This window comes from Triturus cristatus, chromosome 9 (genome assembly GCF_964204655.1).
Source record: "Triturus cristatus chromosome 9, aTriCri1.1, whole genome shotgun sequence".
Lineage (NCBI taxonomy): Eukaryota > Metazoa > Chordata > Amphibia > Caudata > Salamandridae > Triturus > Triturus cristatus.
The window spans coordinates 314413911-314433135 of NC_140592.1; the positions used below are offsets into that span (position 1 = coordinate 314413911).

At 43.5% G+C, this 19225-nt stretch overlaps 1 protein-coding gene across 4 annotated transcripts in view; it reads left to right on the forward strand.

The window, feature by feature from the left end:
* Nucleotides 1-19225, forward strand: part of LOC146797824 (galectin-4-like) — a 190031-nt gene that overhangs the window by 126115 nt on the left and 44691 nt on the right. For 2 of the 4 annotated variants that reach the window (XM_085625016.1, XM_085625014.1), the window contains exons 6-8: nucleotides 2489-2530; nucleotides 6778-6819; nucleotides 17640-17681. In XM_085625016.1, the coding sequence (XP_085481142.1) occupies nucleotides 2489-2530; nucleotides 6778-6819; nucleotides 17640-17681 (126 nt within the window). The remainder of the gene's footprint in view (nucleotides 1-2488; nucleotides 2531-6777; nucleotides 6820-17639; nucleotides 17682-19225) is intronic. The other 2 variants (XM_085625017.1, XM_085625015.1) reach the window with 1 other exon arrangement.

Here is a 19225-nt window from a genome sequence, read left to right on the forward strand (position 1 = left end):
AGTGATTGAATAACTAAAAACAGTCCACGTGGCGCTCTCTAGCAGTCACCGCATTGTCACATATAAACAGAGTCAAAAAGTAGGTATACCGAGGCAGAAAGACCCAACTAGAGGCCAGGCACCTGAATACAGGCAGATGCCAGGCAATAGCACAAAGGCAGCAACAGAGCAGTTGAACTAAGGTGCTAGCGGAGACATCTGAGTTACATGAAGGCAATGTAGAAAAAGCCATATATTAGCACAAAATTACCTACACATAAACAGTGACAGTATCTACTGTAGCGGGGGGCTTGAACACCAAGGCAGCACCAGGGCTAATCCAACCCGAACCCTTTTCTGGCCTACTGGAAAAGTATCCTGGCCCAAGGGTCACCTTTTTTAATCCTGGTTTTACCAGGCCTCCAGAGCCTACTGGGTCAACCAGTTGCCAACTTGCATTGAAACAAGGTCCGCCGTCCTATTCTTTTTCTTTATGAAACAGTCATTATTGATAGTAATCTCTTAAAGTCTTTGATTCCCATCTGGTCCCTCCTCGACTGAGAGCTTTACAGCTCTTTGACGACCCCCTTCCAACCTATTCCAGAGGTGGACGGTTGGCTTCTCATTCTCCATTGGACAGGTAAGGGGGTGTCCTTCTCCCCCCCCCCCAAGGGGGCTCTACCATTCTCCCTAACGACAGCCTGAGCACATCCCCCCCTTCCTGTCCCCACCCCCATCTGTTTTTTTTTCACCCCCTCCCTGTTTGTCGGTTGAATTATGCCGCCACTATTCCCAAAATCTCCGTACAGCAAAGCACAGTGGTGAATACACAAACAAAACACAACATAGACAAGCATGAACCTCACCTTCCTCGTCCCTACCTTCAGGTTGGGCTCATAAGACCCCCACAAAATGGTGCTTTATTGATTGAAGACTCTCCTTTTACAACCAATGCTTATGCTTATTTGCAGCTCAAGCTAAGGAAAGAGCACACTGTTCCCTTCCCTTTATCTCACAGCTCTGATACTCTGCCTTGGTTTAACGTTTAATATCTGTCTCCTGCATTGCTATATTTGTGTATTATGTTAACTGGGATGTACGTTGCCCTATATTTTCTTTTGTTTTTTCCTGTTCACATTATAATTAATAAATAGATTTGAAATAAAAAGTCTTGGATGGTCTGGCCCATCACACCAGTGTCAAAAATACTAAACCACCAGAATGCCCAATTTCCCTTTGATCAGTAGTACCTCTCAAAGGAACATTCAGTAAATCTTTCTTGAAAAAACACTTTACCTAGCGCAAATCCTACCATATGGATTCTGAATGTCGGCGACACGTTCACTCATAGATATAATGGCCCCAAACTGAGTGGCCCTTTCCCCCAAAAACCTTACACAAGATTGAACCCACCACCAGACAGTTCAGTGCAGCAGAATCTCCATCCAGGGCAGACTTGGTAACTTTGTCCAAATTCCCCATCTTCCGCCCACAAGTATCCAAATAGGTGGAGTGATGGAGCAGCTGCAAACATGCACAAAAAGAGAAATTGTCAGATACTTTGGCAGTGAAGGTGCACAAAGGCAGTAGAAGATCAAACACATGCAGGCAGCAACAGAGGAGAAGCAAACAGGAAGAGAGATTCCAAAAGAGACAAAGATAAGGTCACACATAGCCACTTACTGGGTAGCCTCCGAAAGAAACGACAATGCAGATTGTACTTGTATTGTAATTGCATTTATATATCGTTTACTACCCCAGACAAGGTGTCAAAGCACTTTTTCGGCAAGTAGCACGCTACTCCGGAACCCAAAAGGATTAGCGGTGAATTAGTATAGTGAAATATGAAATTTATTTGAACGGTGGATATGTTAGTCTGTTATTCGGATTGAGAAGGATAGTGGAGGGGTAGAATAGGGATGGTTTGCATTTATATTGCACTTGCTACCCCTGATGAGATGTTACTGTGCTTTTTGACAGGTAGCACGCTACTCCGGAACCAAACAGGATGAGTAGTGAAGTAGTGTAGGGAAATATGAAATTAATTTGAGCAGTGGATATGTTAGTCTGGTATTTGGATCGAAAGGATAGTGGAGGGATGGAAGAGGGAAGGGTTTGGATTTATATAGCGCTTGCTACCCCTGATAAGGTGTTGAAGCCCTTTTCGGCTAGATGCACACTACTCAGGAACTCAAACAGGATTTGTATAGGGAAATATGAAATTAATTTGAGAGGTGGACATGTTCACAAAGGCAGTTACAGACTATATGCATAGAGACAGAGACCCAACAACTGCAAGCAGGAAACCACACATGGAGATTAACAGAGGAATTGCAACATGCAGTCTTTACTTAGCATGTATGTTCTTCTCTGGTAAATACATTGTTGAAAGTTTCTAGGTTATGAGGTGCATCTCATTGTGCAGCTGAAAGAACAGGTTGGTGTTATACACATGGACTTAAAGTACCTCTTGGCTTTTTTTTCACAATGGTATTCTATTCTTTTCCAGGGTGGAATGGGCATGCCCGGATATCAGCCTGGAAATATGCCTGTAAGTAGTCTATTGCCTGTAAACATTAAGACCTCGATTTACTAAGCATTTGTGTCTTAGTTGCATCACGCATGGTGACACAGGGCAATGCAAAGGCTGATTTGGAATTCAAAAAGCCACGCAAGGTATGATTTGCGTGGCTTTTTAAAAAAATGTACCGCAAAGTAGTTGCTTGTGCTGTGTTACATTACCTTTCAACTTGGGGGGCATTCCATGGGTGGAGCATGGGCATTCCCATGCATGCCCCCATGGATTTTTGCACATTCCCAGTTTTACTAAAAGTAGTGAACCTGGGAATGCATCAAAATGATACACCTCCCCAGTGAAGCATAAGGAGAAGAAATAGCTTTATTTCTTCTTTCCATACAAGCTTTATTCTGAGTGACAGGAAACGGCTGGCGTAAAGGACCTGCTGCTTCTAGATGGACATTACTGGCCTCCCACTCCTCCCACATACTCCTTGGAGACAGGGGAAGAAAGTGGCTAGTGAGAGACAAGTTGCAAACTTCTTTGCTAGAACATGTTTGATTCTTAGTGCTTAACCAATGTCGGTGGCTGCTGGTGGTGGCCTCCAGCACTCAATAACCCAGGTATAATGTCTGCACTGACATCTGGTGTGTGCAACTCCAGATGACCAGTCTGGATTGTATTTGCTCTGTTCTCTGCCAGAAATGCAACAGCAATAGTCAATCTTCCACAAATTTTAGACTCTGTGTTTGCTCAATCTTTCAATTGGTCATAGTTCTTTTAATAGCTAGCTGTTGAAACTCCATGAAATGAAAGCAAAAACGTACCATTGTCTACAATAAAAGATTTTAGAGATTCTAACCTACATTTCGAATATTGTCCTAAATCGGGCATGTCAGCCAATCCTAACGTCTAGACATTACAGTGCTGTTCTCAAAGGGGCAAATATTTACTTAGTATTCCTAAGACAATCAGTAATACAAAAGTGGTAACTATTTACTTAGCAACTAAGGGTCTCATTTATGAAAAGTGTTGCAACCCTGCATGAAAACAGCGATGCAACACTTTTCAGTGCACCTTCCTTGTGACACTATGGATGCGCCGTATTTACTGTACAGCGCTCCATGTCGCAAGGATTTACAGACACGTCAGTATTCCTGACATATATGTAGGCTGAAAAGTGGAGCATTGCTGGGGCGTGTCTGAAAACAGATGCAACTCTAGCAATGTGTCCTTTCACATGGCACAAGCCCCATGTGAAAGTGCCTACGTCAGTCTTATGCCTGCTGTGAGGCTGTCGTACGATTTTGACACATTGGCATCTTAAAAGTGTTGCAGTGAAATCTCATAGATTTCTCTGCAACACTTCTAAAAGCCTTTTCTGCAGGGGAACTCCTACCCTGAATACATTATACCTCACAAAGGTATAATGTAGCGCAGGGCTTTACAAAGTGACACATCTGCTTAGATGGGTCACTTTGTAAATATGGTGCAACATGGCGCATGTTTTATGCCGCCACAGCGTCACAAAAGTGACTTACTGGCAGTGCAAAGGGCTCATAAATAAGCCCCAAAGCTCCATTCTGTACCTTTAGTAAACTTGTGACATGCCGCTTCTTCTAGAGCTTTCATAGTAAGGTGGGTTTCTCGTGAGATGCCAGCGGGTGGATTACAACTGTTAGCTCCATAGGATCTTAAAAGCAGTAGCAGTATCTGCTGATGGAGACAATACCTAAATGTGCCCTGTCCTCTAATTAGAGGTATTGGTGGTCAACAGATTTTCAGATTTCACTTGAAGGATATCAGGTGATGTGTTAGGTCAGGCCTCAGTGATTTCCGCAGGGGTGTGCCTAGAGTTCTGATTGTACGTCCTCCATGACATTTTTGTGTGCAGCTATAGTGAACAATCAATTTTACATTGCCTGACCTAAGGGTCTGACTGTGAATAATGTAAAGTAGGATATTATAGATATTTCAGGCATGATCCCTCCAGAGATCTGAAGGTGTTCAAAGGAGCAGCACCTATCCCAAACCTGGCCAGATATGCCTCTCAGAGCGAATGAATGTAGCTTGTCATTTCTTTCTCTCCCCGCTTTCCCCCAGCCCCAAACATTCTGCATGTAGATTAGCTTATTTTTAACAGTGGTTACTACCATTGCTTATTCTAACTGGCCTGGCTCTATGAACAATGGATGTGATTGTTCCAGTTTTCCACCCGGAGGCAGTGGAGTTCTATAGCCTGTTGTCACCTTGTGCAGGTTAGCAGTTCACCCCTATCCATTCCACCAGACAGCTAAGTGTGAGAAAATACCTGTAGAGCAAGCACTATTCTTATTCCTCTAGACAACAGGGTACAATGTCCTTTTGATAAAAGTATATACATGTGTGGGGTGTAACGCAGAGGTCAGGCCTTATACATGGTCGGTCACATTTCTGCATTAAACGTCCCCACCTAAAAATGTTTAGATCTAGTAATTTCTCTCAGCTTGTCATGACATAGAAGGAACCAGCACATGCAACATCATATAATGTCTTACAAGATAAGTTGCAACCAGATGACACCTCATTAAGGACCTAAGGTACTAAGGTCTGATCGATAAGCGCTCCACTGCCTACCAACCTGGCTTGAGTTTTTGACTGCAACTGATCTACCAAGTAGTTGCAGCTCAAAAACAACGATTGCGGGATGTTGCAATAACTCCTACCTCTTTCAGTATGTATAAGGCAAGGTTTGTTTTGTGACTCTCTGTGAATGGCTGTAAATGCAGGGATTGAAGCCTGCGAGGGACAACAGTCTTCCATCTTGCATTCATTGAATGCTGAAATTTTGGTTTGAAAGCAGCTCCTGTGTCCTGAAGGCAAGGGAGCTGCTTTAAAAAAAAAGCAAAAGAAATTGCCATTCAAAAGACACCAGAGGGAGCAGATGGAGCATGCAGTTTTCCCCTTGCTCACTGTCTCTACCTCCGGTGCCGCTAGCTGACATTTCTAAACCGGTAGAGACACATCTTGAATAGCTTTGACTTTTAAGTGGCTACCGCCTGCTTTGACATATTGTTATTCCATTAATGACTTTCTGCCGCAATTGAGGTGGCAAAGCATTGATAGATTTCATCGTAACTCATAAGGAGGAGGGATACGGTCCTTTCATGACACTTCTTATTCCGAATTTTAGTCAGTCGCATAAGACATTAGGCAAATCACACCCTCTTCAGCTGCAAAAAGACTTAGGGCATGATTACGACTTTGGTGGTGGCGAGCGGGCCGTCGCACCACGCCACCTCCTTCTCCCACACCGCCAAAGCCGCCTGCGGTCCTACAACGGTCCCTATAAGAAAGCACCACAATGGGAATGTCAAAGGCCGTTTCTGCATGGCATGGACTGTGCAGTCCATGCCGTGCAGGAAAGGGGATGCATGCACACAGGAGGCACAACATGTGCCCCCTGCATGCATCCCTATGCCCAGGAGCAATAGGGGGCCCTGTAGGGCCCTCCTTGTTCCCCACTGCCAGCATTTTCATGGCAGGCTCACTGCCATGAAAACCTGGCAGTGGGGAAACTCCTAATATGGTTGGCGGTGCTGCACCAGCAAGCATATTGCTTCCCTAGACCGCTGCACCACACCAGGGATCGTGGAACTCTGGCGGTTGCGGCCGTTTTCTGGAGGTCCGACCGCATTGCTCGTAATACAGCGGTTGGACCACTGGTGCGGCGGTCCCTGACTGCCACCGCACCTCCACCGCAAGTTTGGCGGTCACAGGGACCGCTGAGGTAGCAATCAGCCCATTAGTAAATGAGGCGTTTCTTAAAAGCTTCTTCCTTTTCAACACAATAACTCACAGACATGAGAGGACACCAAATACAAGAGTATACCACAGCAGAAAACAGATATCCCAATCTTTTTGTCTGATCCTATCTAATTGTCCTCATTCTCCTTTTTGATAACCAGAACCTGCTTCTAGGATACTGCCACATACTGTTGCTGTCCATTAATGCACAGTTAATTAGAGCAGTGTCTGTAGATATGGTAAAAATAGCCGTCCATGAATAAAGTAAATCTAGAAAAATAAAACAAAAAGCAAACAATAACATTATTTGCATCACAAAAGATACAATTTTGAAAGACAATGGGATATTCAGAGGGAATCCTAAAGGTTGAGAAAATGGGAGAGAGGGGGTGGCATAAGTGGGAGAAGAACTGATGGGGAATGGCAGTGGATATACCTAAAAAAGCAATATCACCTAAAAATGGTTTGTATCTCACACTGCGTTTTTTTTTCAGGGAATGATGCAAGACAATCAATACAATCCAGGAGATATGTCCGTAAGTAATGAGCAAAAATCTAAAAGGAATACAGATGCACATGGACTTGCATATGCTGGCATGCTCCTTCATGCGCACAAACACAGACACAGACACACAAATACTGAGATACAGGCAGGTATGAGAAAGCAGCAGCAGTCAGTGACAGAATGGGTGCACAAAGGCTTTGACAGAGCTACCTCAGGAAAGAAAACGTGACATCAACACAGGCTGAACTGACATAAGGTATGGCAGCGCAACTGCATATGGGCAGTAACCATCAACCACAAACATCTACTACCACACACTACTACAAAGACTCCACAATCTTGAAATCCGTGAAAATACGCAAAAATGGGTTACTTTCTATCTCACAGACACACAAAGCGTAGTCTACCTACACTTTTCACATCACCTCCTCACAAAACACTGTGGCATTGCTCAGGGGTCCATCATATCCTCTCTATTATTCAACATCTATCTAATCTGCTTACCAAATCCGATTAAATCATACAACTTCACCTGTTACAGCTATGCTGATGACACCCAAAGCATTTTAAAGACAGATAGCCCTGAAGACCTGTACAATTCACAACTTGATGACTGCCTTCGTGCCATAAACACACAGATGGTGAATAACAATCTAAAGCTCATTGCCACAAAGACCGAGATTATGACCTGCAGACAATGGCAAAATTACCAGCCTACTGGCATATGGCCTAAAGAACTTGAAGCCCCTTCCACAACATCAAGAGTAGTTAGAAACCTATGAGTAACCATTGGTTCAGACCTATTCTTGATACCATATGTTAACAACGTCACAAACAGTGCCTTCTACACAATGAACACACTACGTCATTGTGAGAAATTGGGTTTTTGGTTGACTGGGATATGAGGCCTGGTCAAGCAGTAGCCACAATCCTTTTGCAGGGTAAACCATAAAAAAGTCACTAAAGTTACCTATGCTTAACCCTGAGTAGCCTGGCACAAAACACAGTCAGGCTTAACTTAGAGGCAATGTGTAAAGTATTTATGCTGCACACAAACAGTAATATAGTCAAAACACAGCACAAGAAAAATCCCAAACCAATTTAGAAAAATAGAGTACATTTTTATAAATTATTCGACACCAAATTGACAAAATACAATCAGTAGAAACAGAGTTATGAATTTGTAAAGATTTTAGTAAGAACTAGAGCACGGACATTTGGTCGCACAAGACTGGGTCAAAGTCGAAAGTTAAGGCTGACCACGATGAAGCACATTTTGGATACAAAAAGTCAATTGGGCCTAGTCAGTGCTTACCTTCGAACTTGTCTGAAAAGGTAAAGTTTAATGGAGAAAGCTTACAGAAGGTGTTCGTGGAGGGAGCATCATCGTTGGATGGCCTTGGGTCGAAGCAGTGATGAATATTTCAACGTTCGTTCTTAGTCGTCAAATCTCCAATGTGATGAAGTAGAGGGCTGTAGCTGAAGACAAATCAACAAGGTTGGATACCCCTTTGGCGAAGGACCACTGAAACGGATTTGCTTCTGCAGAGAAGAACATAGCGGGAGAAGCCATGAAGTCAATCCGACCAGTGGTGCACCTCGCGCGTATAGGCGAGCAGGTTGGTTCTGGTTTTCTCCAGGTTCTCAGAGCACTTTTTGGCAACATTTTGTCTAAGTCCTCAGTTTTGGATATTGGTCATCTGGGCATATTTAGCACTGCAACCAAGTGTCCAGGATTGGTGGGACACCTCTTGGGGGTTCAGTACTCACCCAGACGACAGGGTCTAGGTGTGGGTACAAGTTGATGGGAGTCTTTATGTCCCTGTGGCTTTGAACAGGAGGCCAGCAAACTAGCCCTTGGAGTTACTTCTGGCAATCCTGGGTGCAGGTGAAGATGCAGGGCTCAACAAAAGGTCTGGCCTCTGAGGGTTCAAGACGGGCTCCAAGCAGCAAAGAAGTCCTGCCAGGTACATCAGCAGTCTGGCAGAGTGTACAGCAGGTCACAGCAGAAGACAGTCCTCTGGGAGTCCTTCAGCAGGACCAGTAGAGTGGCTATGAAGGTCCTGTTTTTATAAGTGGTTTCCTTCTGGAAGGTGGGGGAAGCTTCTGTTAGGCTTCTTTAAAGTGCATGGAATTTCCTGACTCCCCTGCCCTGGCTACAAGCTGGCTGCAGTAACAATACAGGGTTGTTAGGCTCTTTGTGTGAAGGTAGAGCACATGCTATTCAGGTGTAAGTGGGGCTGTGCTCATCTCGGCCCCCACATCCTGCCAGCAGATGGCCCATTGAGGCACACCTAATCCCTCTATTGTTTGACTGCCTGGGAGGAATTCACAAAGTCTAACTGTCAGCTACACCCAGTCATGTGACCCAAGATAGGCTGCACGCACAAAGGGTTGAGGGCAGGAAAATCGCAACTTTCCAAAAGAGGCAGTTTAAAAAATCCAACATTTACCATTAAAGAGGGCTTAGAATTACAATGTCATAGGTAACACACATGATATATCTTCCTGCTCCTAATTAGGGGTTGCAACTTATCAAATGTAATAAGGAATCCCCAATGTTATCCCATGGGGGGGAGGGCCTTACAGTAGTGAAATTAAGTTGGGAATGTTTCACTACCAGGACATTTAAAAATATAAAAGTACATCTCCAACCTTCTAATTCTCCTGCTCTATAGACTACCTAGGGTCTTCCTTAGGGGTGACTTCAATGTATTAAAAGAGAAGTTAAAGGCTTGACATGGGGTTTAAAATGTCAAATCAACATGGCAGTGCAACACTGCATGAAACACACAAAAGGTGATGGGAGGAATGCTTGCAATTTGTCTAACCACTGGCAATTGCGGTTCCTTTGCTCACCATTCCACCTCAGTTTGCATCCAGCCATATGCAAATCAGACTTGACCCTGCTCCTCATGGGAACATTCCTGCCCAAACTGCCAGGCCAGGTCCTGCCTTAACCGGAACACAAGCAACCCAGAGCCGGTTTCGCCCTGGTTATGGGCACAGCAGCCGGGCACAGCTTGGTTCCAGTGACACAGTGAGCATGGGACCCATTTCTGAGCATACCCATGCCACTTAGGGCAGTACATGTCCCACAACAATACCACAATTCACATTAGTCAACAGCAAATTCTAACTTATACCTCTTACATTTCTGCTACGAGGATTGTCCATCACCAGCAAGGTGCAGACAAAAATACAGAAATCACCAAATGCCCAGGCATGGAATTACTTAAGAAATTTTTATTTACTTAGAAGGTTTTTCTGTAGTGTGAACATGACCCTAGAGTATCAGAGTGCTGTACAGAAATATAAACCTACACAGGTTTATAATCAGATAGCTAGTAACATCAGGTAGTAGGTGAGAAGGTCTGTTGCCAGTCAGCTCAGGATAGAGTGGCAGTTGGCCAGTGTTTGTGTCGTTTAACATAAATGATCAGGACATGACATTGTGTTTGTGCCTTGTCCAGTCATTTAGGTGAGGAATCTGTTCATTAAGGTCACGGTGACTTATTTCTTGAAGGATAAAGAAGAAGGGTTAGCCAGCATCTCAGATGGGAGAGGTTTCCTGATTATTGGTGCCGCCTCTGAGAATGTGCGCTCATAAGCATTTTTTTCTGAACTTCCAGGGTTTTAGCAGCTTAGAGACCACACTCCGTAGAGTACAGGTGCCTTCAGAGATCGAGGGCTTCTGAGCTAGGTATAAGGGAATGTTGTGGTTGTAAGGCTTTGTGTGTTATACAAGCTATCTTCAGTTGAAACTTGACCTCAAAAGGAAGCCTGTGTAGTGATTTGAGCACAGGAATGTTGTCGTAGCGTCTTGATTCTGTAATCAGCCTAGCCACAGCGTTAAGCGAAGTCTTGTGATGAGCAGTCCTTGCTTTGGGCAGTTCTGGCAATGTTGCACACCTGTATTGCAGTCTGGAGATGACTGGGTATTGCACTGCTGATTTGAAGTCTGGGGGTGATAAGAAAGGTTTTATCTTCTTGAGGAGATTCATTTGGAAAACGGAAACTCTTGCGGCTGCACTGATGTGTGCTTGCATATTAAGGTTTCGGTCTAGCGTTATTGCAAGTGATTTAGTTGACTCTCTGATGACCGGTTTGCAGTTGAGTGCAGTTAAGTTGCTGATCCATTCTTCGACTAGTAGAGAGCTGTGTGGTGGGGATAGTAGTAAGAATTCTGGTTTTAGTACAATTTGGGGTCATTTTGTGCCCACCAGTGTTGTGTTTCCATGCATATGTGTTGAGTTTAATATCTTCCAGAGATGTTATTTTTAGGTACAGCAGTGTGTCATCTGCGTACATGTGGTAAGAAATGTTTGCTTCTTTTTGGATTTCTGTCAGTGGTTCTATGTATAGGCTGAACAGAGTGGGGGTAAGGTGGATCCTTGTGAAACCCCATTTAAGTTCAGGGAGGGATTAAATAGTGTGTAATTCAGCTTGATTCTCTGTGATAAGTTCCAGAGAAAGGAGGAGAACGATTTCAGCACATTTCCTGCCACCCTCATTCTGTTTTGTAGAAGTTAGCCGGATCTGGTGGCTCAGTGGACTAATGTGTCCATGGCAGGGGCCTGTGTTTGAGCTCATGATCACAGGTTCGAAAATTCCGGTAGGTTCATTCAGCATTTCATCCATATGAGGTCGATAAAATGAGTACCATTGAGTTGGGTAATAATAAACATCTGCTATTCAGTGCCATGATACCCTTGGATGAACGTGTGCTTTACAAATACACATGTAATGTTATGTAAACTCAAATAGCATTACACAGCCAAAGGATTCGAGGCCACACTGCCTTATCAGTCACACAATTGTAAAATTGAATAACTAAGAGTAATGTTGCCCACCTCAATGGCCTGCTGCTCATAGACCATAAAATATAACAAACAATTCATAAACAGAGACAACAATAGTAACAAAATAATGAGAGAAAACTATTTCTTGAGCCTTCAGTGTTGAAGCTGTATTTTTCTTCAATATGTGGATTCAAAACATGCACAGCCAACGCGTTTCACCCTCAACAGGGCTTCCTCAGGGCCATGTTTATCCTACTTAGTTCACCTTAGGGTTTGGTATAAAGTCTTACGAAAACACGAATAACAAATTGATAACCACTCTTTTTAAATAATATACGGTAGCCGAAGGCCCGACCGGCATTCCGGATCTGTTAGAGATGCAATAATGCTCGTTGGCCATACACGGCCCTTGTAACAAGTTATATTCCCCCTGATTTGAGGGATAACAGGACGGCCGGGTATGAGAATCGATTGTTGAAACTAAAACTTATGACCACGCACAGCTTAATTCACGTCTGGACGGACTGTAGATGGGATCTTTTGAATTAAACGGAGTGGTTATCAATTTGTCATTCGTGTTTTCGGAAGCCGTTGTGCCAAACCCAGACATGCTGCTAGTAGGATTAACATGGCCCTGATGAAGCCCTGTTGAGGGTGAAACACGTTAGCTGCGTATGTTTTGAATCCACATATTAAAGAAGAATATAGCTTCAACACTGAAGGCTCAAGAAATTCATTTCTCTCATTGTCTTGTTGCTATTGTTGCCTCTCTGTTTATGAATTGTATGATATGTTATGTTCTAGGAGCTTGTTGTGTCTGACCGTGTCGAATGCTGAGGACAGGTCCATCCTGCATGAGTCGTTTTGTTCGAGTATTTTCAGAGCATCCATAATATGTACAATAACTGTTTCGGTGTTGTGCCCTGGTCTGAAGCCTGATTGGCACCTGTCTGATAGACTAAACTGTCCACTGTGTTGGCATAGTTGGTCATGCACACATTTTTCCAGCAGTTTCACAAGGAACTGTATGATGGATATCAGACAGATATTATTTGGGTCTTATGGATCCGTGTTAGATCTGGCATCCTTGGGGTGGTTTTCCCCTATCTTTTTGCCTCTGCCTCCCGTATTTTTGCTGTGTGCTGAATTTCGTTTTTGCTGGTCTAGATGCTTTGAACACTTTGCCACTGCTGATAAGTGCTAGAGTGCAAGTGTACCCTCTATAAATTGTGAATATGAATTGATGTTTCCATGATTGGCTTGTTTGACTTAATACTAAGTCCCTAGTACAGTGCACTGTGTGTGCCCAGGGCCGTAAGTCAAATGATGCTAGTGGGCCTGTAGCACTGATTGTGCCATCCACACAAGCAGCCTTTCAAAGGGGTCTCAGACCTGCGACTGCAGCATCTGCGCCCAGTCTCTACTGCCATGTCAACCTGGCAAGTTCACCCACTTGCCAGGCCCAAACCTTCCCTTTTATTACATGTAAGTCACCCCTAAGGTAGGCCCAAGTTACCCCTGTAGGCAGGGTGCAGTGTATGTGATGGGTAGGACATGTACAGATGTGTGTGACATGTCCTGATAGTGAAATACAGTGTATTTCATTTGTCACTATTGAAAGGCCATCTGTCCCATAGGATAGAATGGGAGTTTGCTTATAACATATTATAAGTATTATTTCCCATTGGGACAAAATAGAAAGTTGGAGTTTAGTATGCCTGAACTCAGGATATAAAAATGCATCTTTTAGTAAAGAGGATTTTTATATTGTGTGTTTGAAAATGCCATTTTTAGAAATTGGATATTATCTTGCTTAGCCATCCTTTGTGCTGGTTTGTGGATTGACTGCCTGGCTTCGGAGTGACAGGGGCTAGGGATGTGCATTCACTCTAGATGGACACTAGGGGTGTGAGGTGTATCCTGCCTTTCCTGGATAAGTCAGGGCTGGGTTGATTAAACCTGGGCTGCATTTAGAGTAGTGGAAGGAGATTTCCTTGCACCTGAATAGGCCTGGTCTGCCTTACACAATGCTATCTACACCTTATGCCAGGAAGTTGGACCAGGGAGGACAGAACCCCTACTTTAAGCCATACCTCTAGTCAAACTGAGTACATAAATCCAGTTAATGCAACAGTCCTTAGAAGAGTTTCATTCACACTCTCGTCCCCCTTCCAACCTTCTATTCATCCATGTTCTCATCTTTCCATCCATCCATCTGTTCTTCCTTTCACCTTTCCATCCATAGCTGGGAAGGCGGAGCATTTTGTTACATTCCCAGGTTTACTAGTGTTAGTAAATCTGGGAATGTTCCAAAAAACAAGGGTGGATTTTTGGAAACACTCAAGCTCCACCCATGTAAATATTTCCCAGCAGAGAGTGACGCAAATCAGCAACTTGCGCTGCCTTGCTTTGCTCCGGATGTATTAGGCCACGTGAGGTGGCTCTGCATAGCATAGAATATCCGACTTAAGGACTTGTGTCGCCTTGTATGACTCAATGACAATGCAAGCCTTTAGTAAATCTAGGCCTTAATGTCTGAGATAGGGTTTTTAATTGTAGGAAACTGTTTTGATTTCTGATACAAAAAAACAAGGTGGGCTGTTAGAGGTGTGTAGAAACAACAGTAGTACATTTCTTTTAAGATAGTCTGTTTCCCATATCTAATGTTAGAATGCCCGTTATTGCTTTCTTGGGTAGTTGTTGAAACACGAGAACACAACACAGACAGCAGGGAGAAGCACACGAGAGATACTCCTGGAAAGCACATGCACTGTCCTGGAGAGTATAAGCAGAAAGAAAAAAGTAGTTTTCTAAAAGTGAGTAGTGGAAGGACAGATGCCAACCAACTAGAGGGGTGGGAAGGAAGATATACCCCAGGGAAGGAAAAAGCACAAGATGAATAACCTGGAAAAAGGAAGGCCATTGAATAAGGAGCAAGCAAATGAGAGTGACAACGACAATCAGTGGTAAGCAATGGGTGGGCTACAAGCCCCTGTAAGTTCTTGATGGACCAGCAATAGGCCTTTTTCCACAAGGGAGCTCCACGTTCTGGTAGGCTTGATCTAAAACTAAATACAGTCAGAGTGGAACATAAAAGAGGCAAGGACAAAGCAGCCATTGGTAGCTAACAACAGTAAGCCACACAGTTACAATAGACCTGGCACCAACAATTCAAAGTGGCCCACATTCATAAATTGAAAATTGTGACTTTTTACAGTGACTGTTTGGGTAGTACTGGGGGGGGGGGTTGGGGGGGTTGTACTGTTGTTCAAATGTCTGGCAAATGGTTCTTTTTTAAGTGCATTGGCAACAATTACATTGATCAAAACTGGGAATATTTTAAAAGGCTAGTTTATATGGAATCATGCCCGTTTCCTCTATGCAGTGACGTTGAGGCGAACATTAATGCTACGTCATACTTTCTAATGTGCAAGAACGAATGATGGAACTCATAATTTGAAGGTACTTAAAGTGGAATTCGGGGTTCTTCCCCTGAGGAAACTCCATCACTGTAAACAACGCTGGCATGAACATTTTGATTAAAAGAGAAATAAAATTAACAGCAACTTGATGGGGGCGAGTGCTTTCGTCCCAGGAAATGAAATGATTTTTTAATTTTGATAAATAATGCATTTTAAGCTATAGAAGGCAAGTAATGTTAGTTAAAAGTGGATAGCATTTAAAGGCAATTAAAAAGCCAGGGTAAGTTGTTAGTGAAAAAGTTAACACAATCCCAAAAGTAATTATGGGAACTTCTGTGTCAAATTGGCCATTTTAAAGTGCACTGCGGAAATAACAATGATCGAAGTGGCGAATCTTTTCAAATGTGGAAAACACTAGTTCATTTAGAATGGAAATAAATTCTATAATTGGGACAGAAAATCAATGCCTAGAGATTTTATTCAGTGGTTACACAAAATCCGCTCTGTATATAAAAAAGACGAAAATGTCAGACGGACGCAGAACGGAACCGTCCCTGCCAAAGATGGAGGTGAACGGAGAAAGACAACAGTGACATGCTATGTACACACTAAAAAACTCTCAAGCTGCTAGACACTGATCTCTTTGTGGGAATGCATTTATTGCCCATTATATGTTCAAAAGTATTGCCTGGTGAATTCCAAAGGAACCATTCTTGTTACGCAACATTCTGCATTTGAGGCAAGTCCATATAGTCCTATCCAGTAGACTTTTTCAGTAATAACTGACAGTACAGTCAGTGACTGAATAGCTAAAAACAGTCCTTGTGGCGCTCTATAGCAGTCACCGCATAGTCAAATATACACAGAGTCAGAAAGTATGTATACCGAGGCAGAAAGACCCAAATAGAGGCCAGGCACCTGAATGCAGGCAGATGCCAAACAATAGCACAAAGACAGCAACAGAGCAGTTGAACTAAGGCGCTAGCGGAGACATCTGAGTTACATGAAGGCAATGTAGAAAAAGCCATATATTAGCACAAAGTTACCTATACATAAACAGTGACAGTATCTACTGACAGGGCAGTAGCGGGGGGCTTGAACACCCAGGCAGCACCAGGGCTACTGGAAAAGTATCCTGGCCCAAGGGTCACCTTTTTTAATCCTGGTTTTACCAGACCTCCAAAGCCTACTGGGTCAACCAGTAGCCTACTTGCATTGAAACAAGGTCCGCCGTCCTATTCTTTTTCTATATGAAACAGTCATTATTGACATTAATCTCTTAAAAAGTCTTGGATGGTCTGGCCCATCACACCAGTGTCAAAAATACTAAAAAACCAGAATGCCCAATTTCCCTTTGATCAATAGTAACGCTCAAAGGAACATTCAGTAAATCTTTCTTGAAGAAACACTTTACCTAGTGCAAATCATACCATATGGATTCTGAATGTCGGCGACACGTTCTCTCATAGATATAATAGGTGGCCCCAGACTGAGTGGCCCTTTCCCCCAAAAGCCTTACACAAGATTGAACCCACCACCAGACAGTTCAGTGCAGCAGAATCTCCATCCAGGGCAGGCTTGGTAACTTTGCCCAAATTCCCCATCTTCCGCCGACAAGTATCCACATACGTGGGGTAATGGAGCAGCTGCAAGCATGCACCAAAAGAGAAATTGCACAGATACTTTGGCAGTGAAGCTGCACAAAGGCAGTAGAAGATCAAATGCATGCAGGCAGCAACAGAGGAGAAGCAAACAGGCAGAGAGATGCCAAAAGAGACAGATAAGGTCGCACATAGACACCTACTGGGTAGCCTCCAATCAAAACGACAAAGCAGATTGTAATTGTACTGTAATTGCATTTATATAGCACTTACTACCCCAGACAAGGCGTCAAAGCACTTTTTCGGCAAGTAGCAAGCTACTCCGGAACCCAAAAGGATTAGCAGTGAATCAGTATAGTGAAATATGAAATTAATTTGAGCCGTGGATATGATGGTCTGTTATTCGGATTGAGAAGGATATTGGTGGGGTAGAAGAAGGAAGGTTTGCATTTATATAGCGCTTGCTACCCCTGATGAGGTGTTGAAGTGCTTTTTGGCGGGTAGCACACTACTCCGGAACCAAACAGGATTAGTAGTGAGGTAGTCTAGGGAAATATGAAATTAATTTGAGCAGTGGATATGTTAGTCTGGTAGTTGGATTGAAAGGATAGTGGGTGGATGGAAGCGGGAAGGGTTTAGATTTATATAGCTCTTGCTACCCCTGATGAGGTGTTGAAGCACTTTTCGGTGAGTCGCACACTACTCGGGAGCCCAAACAAAATTTGTATAGGGAAATATGAAATTAATTTGCGCTGTGGACATGTTTACAAAGGCAGTGACAGGCTAGATGCCTAGAGACAGAGACCAAACTGCAAGCAGGAAACCACACATGGAGATTGACAGAGGAATTGCAACATGCAGTCTTTACTTAGCATGTATGTTCTTCTCTGGTAAATAAATTGTTGAAAAGTTCTAGGTTATGAGGTGCATCTCATTGTGCAGCTTAAAGAACAGGTTGGTGTTATACACATGGACTTAAAGTACCTCTTGGCTTTTTTTTCACAAAGGTGTTCTCTTCTTTTTCAGGGTGGAATGGGCACGCCCGGATATCAGCCTAGAAATATGCCTGTAAGTAGTCTATTGCCTGTAAACATTCAGACTTCGATTGTGTCTTAGTTGCATCACGCATGGTGACACAGGGCAATGCAAAGGCTGATTTAGAATTCAAAAAGCCACGCAAGGTCTAATTTGCGTGGCTTTTTAAAAACATGCATCGCAAAGTAGTTGCTTGTGCTGTGTTACATTACCTTTCAACTTGGGAGGCGTTCAATGGGTGGAGCATGAGCGTTCCCATGCATCCACTCATGGATTTTGGCACAGTCACAGTTTTACTAAAAGTAGTGAACCTGGGAATGCATCAAAATGATACACCTCCCCAGTGAAGTGTACACATGAAAAATAGCTTTATTTCTCCTCAATATTTCCTCTTTCCATACGAGTTTCATTCTGAGTGACAGGACAAGGCTGGCGTAAATGACCTGCTGCTTCTGGATGGACATTACTGGCTTCCCACTCCTCCCACCTACTCCTTGGAGACAGGGGAAGAAAGTGGCTAGTGAGAGACATGTTGCAACCTCCTTTGCTAGAACATGTTTGCTTTTTCAGTGCTTAACCAGTGCCGGTGGCTGCTGATGGTGGCCACCAGCACTCAATAACCCAGGTCTAATGTCTGCACTGACTTCTGGTGTGTGCAACTCCAGATGACCAGTCTTGATTGTATTCGCTCTGTTCTCTGTAGAAATGCAACAGCAATAGTCAATCTTCCAAACATTTTAGACTCTGTGTTTGCTCAACCTTTCAACTTTGTCATTGTTCTTTTAATAGCTAGCTGTTGAAACTCCATGAAATTAAAGCAAAAACGTGCCATTGTCTACAATAAGAGATTTAAGAGATTCTAACCAATATTTCAAATATTGTCCTAAATCGGACATTTCAGCCAATCCTAACGTCTAGACATTACAGTGCTATTCTCAAAGGGGCAACTATTTACTTAGCAACTAAGGGCCTCATTTATGAAAAGTGTTGCATCGATGCATGAAAACAGCGATGTGCATCCTCCTTGCGACACCATGGATGCGCCGTATTTACTGTACGGCGCTCCATGTCACAAGGATTTACAGATCCTTCAGTATTCCTGACGCATCTGTAGGCTGAAAAGTGGAGCATTGCTGGGGTGTGTATGAAAACAGATGCAACTCCAGCAATGTGTCCTTTCACATGGCGCAAGCCCCATGTAAAAGGGCCTGCATCAGTCTTACGCCTGCTGTGAGGCAGTCGTAAGATCTTGACAAAGTGGCGTCCTAGAAGTGTTGCAGTGAAATCTCATAGATTTCACTGCAACACTTCTAAATGCCTTTTCTGCAGGGGAACGCCCACCCTGAATACATTATACCTGATGCAGGTATAATGTAGCGCAGGGCTTTACAAAGTGACACATCTGCTTAGATGCGTCACTTTCTAAATATGGCACGACGTGGCACATTTTTTATGCCGCCACAGCATAACAAAAGTGACTTACTGGCAGTGCAAAGGGCTCATAATTAAGCCCCAAAGCTCCATTCTGTACCTTTAGTAAACTTGTGACATGCCGAATTCTTCTAGAGCTTTCATAG